Below are 1,539 nucleotides of genomic sequence, written 5' to 3'. Positions count from 1 at the left end.
GCCTTCTTCTCTTCTTGTGCAGCCTTTTTCTTCTCCCTTAGTTCAGCTTTCTTCTTCTTTTCATTTGCTTGACGAATAAGCTTATCAACCTTGGATTCTTTTCTCAATGAAGGAGGACGTCCAGCACATCTAACAGCTATTGGGCTTAGTATAGTTTTACTTGTTGTCTTCCCATCAGAAGGCGCCTCTTCCTGCAATTGATCTTTTGTTGCACTAACCTGATCCTTATTATTTTCAGAACTTGAGTTGCTAGAGTACTTAATTTTCAAGGTGCAAAGATCTTCAATCAATGAATTGCATGAATCATCTGACATGGCGCCTATCTCTGCAACTGGGTAGAAACTGTTGCACAATCTATCAAAACGATTTGCAACAGGAGTATTTTCCATGCCGCCATATGTGCATCTGATGAAGTTATGTTTTCTTTTCACATTTTTTCTCCACCGATCAAGAATGTATTGTAGAGGAACCTCCTTGATTTTCTTGTGAGTGAGCACACATAACACATGCCTACAGAGAATCCCCCTGAACTCAAAGTGGCGACATGAACACTTAACTTCAAACTCTTCCTCACTGAATTGTACATGGTACACAATATCTTTTCTCCACCCTTTTTCTTCGTCAATCAGCACATCCTCAGTTATTTCATATGTTTCCATTGCCCCTTTTTTTTCTATTAACTTCCGATCACAATACATCTTGTGTGTTAGCTCTTCTTGAAATTCTTTGAACTTCGAATTTGTATAGATTGATTGAAATTGCTTCTTGATATCAAAGTGTGTGATGCAAGGTATGGTTGAATTGAAAGAGTTGAAATCAGCAATATTCTCCTTCTCAACTTTATCATGAAGAGCATTCTCATATTGGCTAACAAAATGCTTCAATGTAGTTTTTGCATTAACATACCCATCGAAGAAGGCATTCATACTCTCACTACGTTGTGTAGTAGACATACCTGCCCAAAAAGCATCTTTCACAAATGCTGGAACCCATCGGTGCCTATGGCGGTAAAGCCCTTTAAGCCATTCGTTATCACCAAGATCATACTTCTCAAGCATATGCATCCAAGCAACTTCAAACTCTGTAATTGTTAATGAATCATAAACTGCCTTGCCAATAGCAGCCTTAATGTGATCATACTCATCATATCCACCAAACTTCTCGGGTATCTTCTTCATTATATGCCACAAACACCATCTATATCGAGATTCTGGAAAAACTCTTTCCACACCATTCTGAATTGCTTTTGCTTGATCGGTTACAATAGCTTTTGGATGGAGATTTGACATACATGTGAGCCATGCTTGAAATAACCAAACAAATGTTTCGGTATCTTCATTTGATAATAGAGCACATCCAAGCAAAACTGATTGTCCATGATGATTCACTCCAACAAAACAAGCAAAAGGCATATCATATTTGTTCGTCAAATATGTTGTGTCAAAACTAACGACATCATGAAAAGAGTCATACACTGCTCTACTTCTTGCATCAGCCCAAAAGACATTCCTTAGTCGAGATTCATCATCAAGGTCCATG

General features: G+C 38.1%; 1 protein-coding gene across 1 annotated transcript; it reads right to left on the bottom strand.

Moving 5' to 3' along the window:
• Positions 1-218: 218 nt before the first annotated feature.
• On the bottom strand, positions 219-1,538 carry LOC123176088 (protein FAR1-RELATED SEQUENCE 6-like; the record flags this gene model as incomplete). The annotated part of the gene is made up of 1 exon (XM_044590477.1): positions 219-1,538. A coding segment is annotated over exon 1 (1,320 nt), but the record flags the coding sequence as incomplete, so codon positions are not given.
• Between the last annotated feature and the right edge of the window lies 1 nt (position 1,539).

This window comes from Triticum aestivum, unplaced genomic scaffold (genome assembly GCF_018294505.1).
Source record: "Triticum aestivum cultivar Chinese Spring unplaced genomic scaffold, IWGSC CS RefSeq v2.1 scaffold110328, whole genome shotgun sequence".
Taxonomy (NCBI): Eukaryota; Viridiplantae; Streptophyta; class Magnoliopsida; order Poales; family Poaceae; genus Triticum; species Triticum aestivum.
Note: the sequence above shows the minus strand (reverse complement) of the source record. Positions and strands in the feature narration are given on the sequence as shown.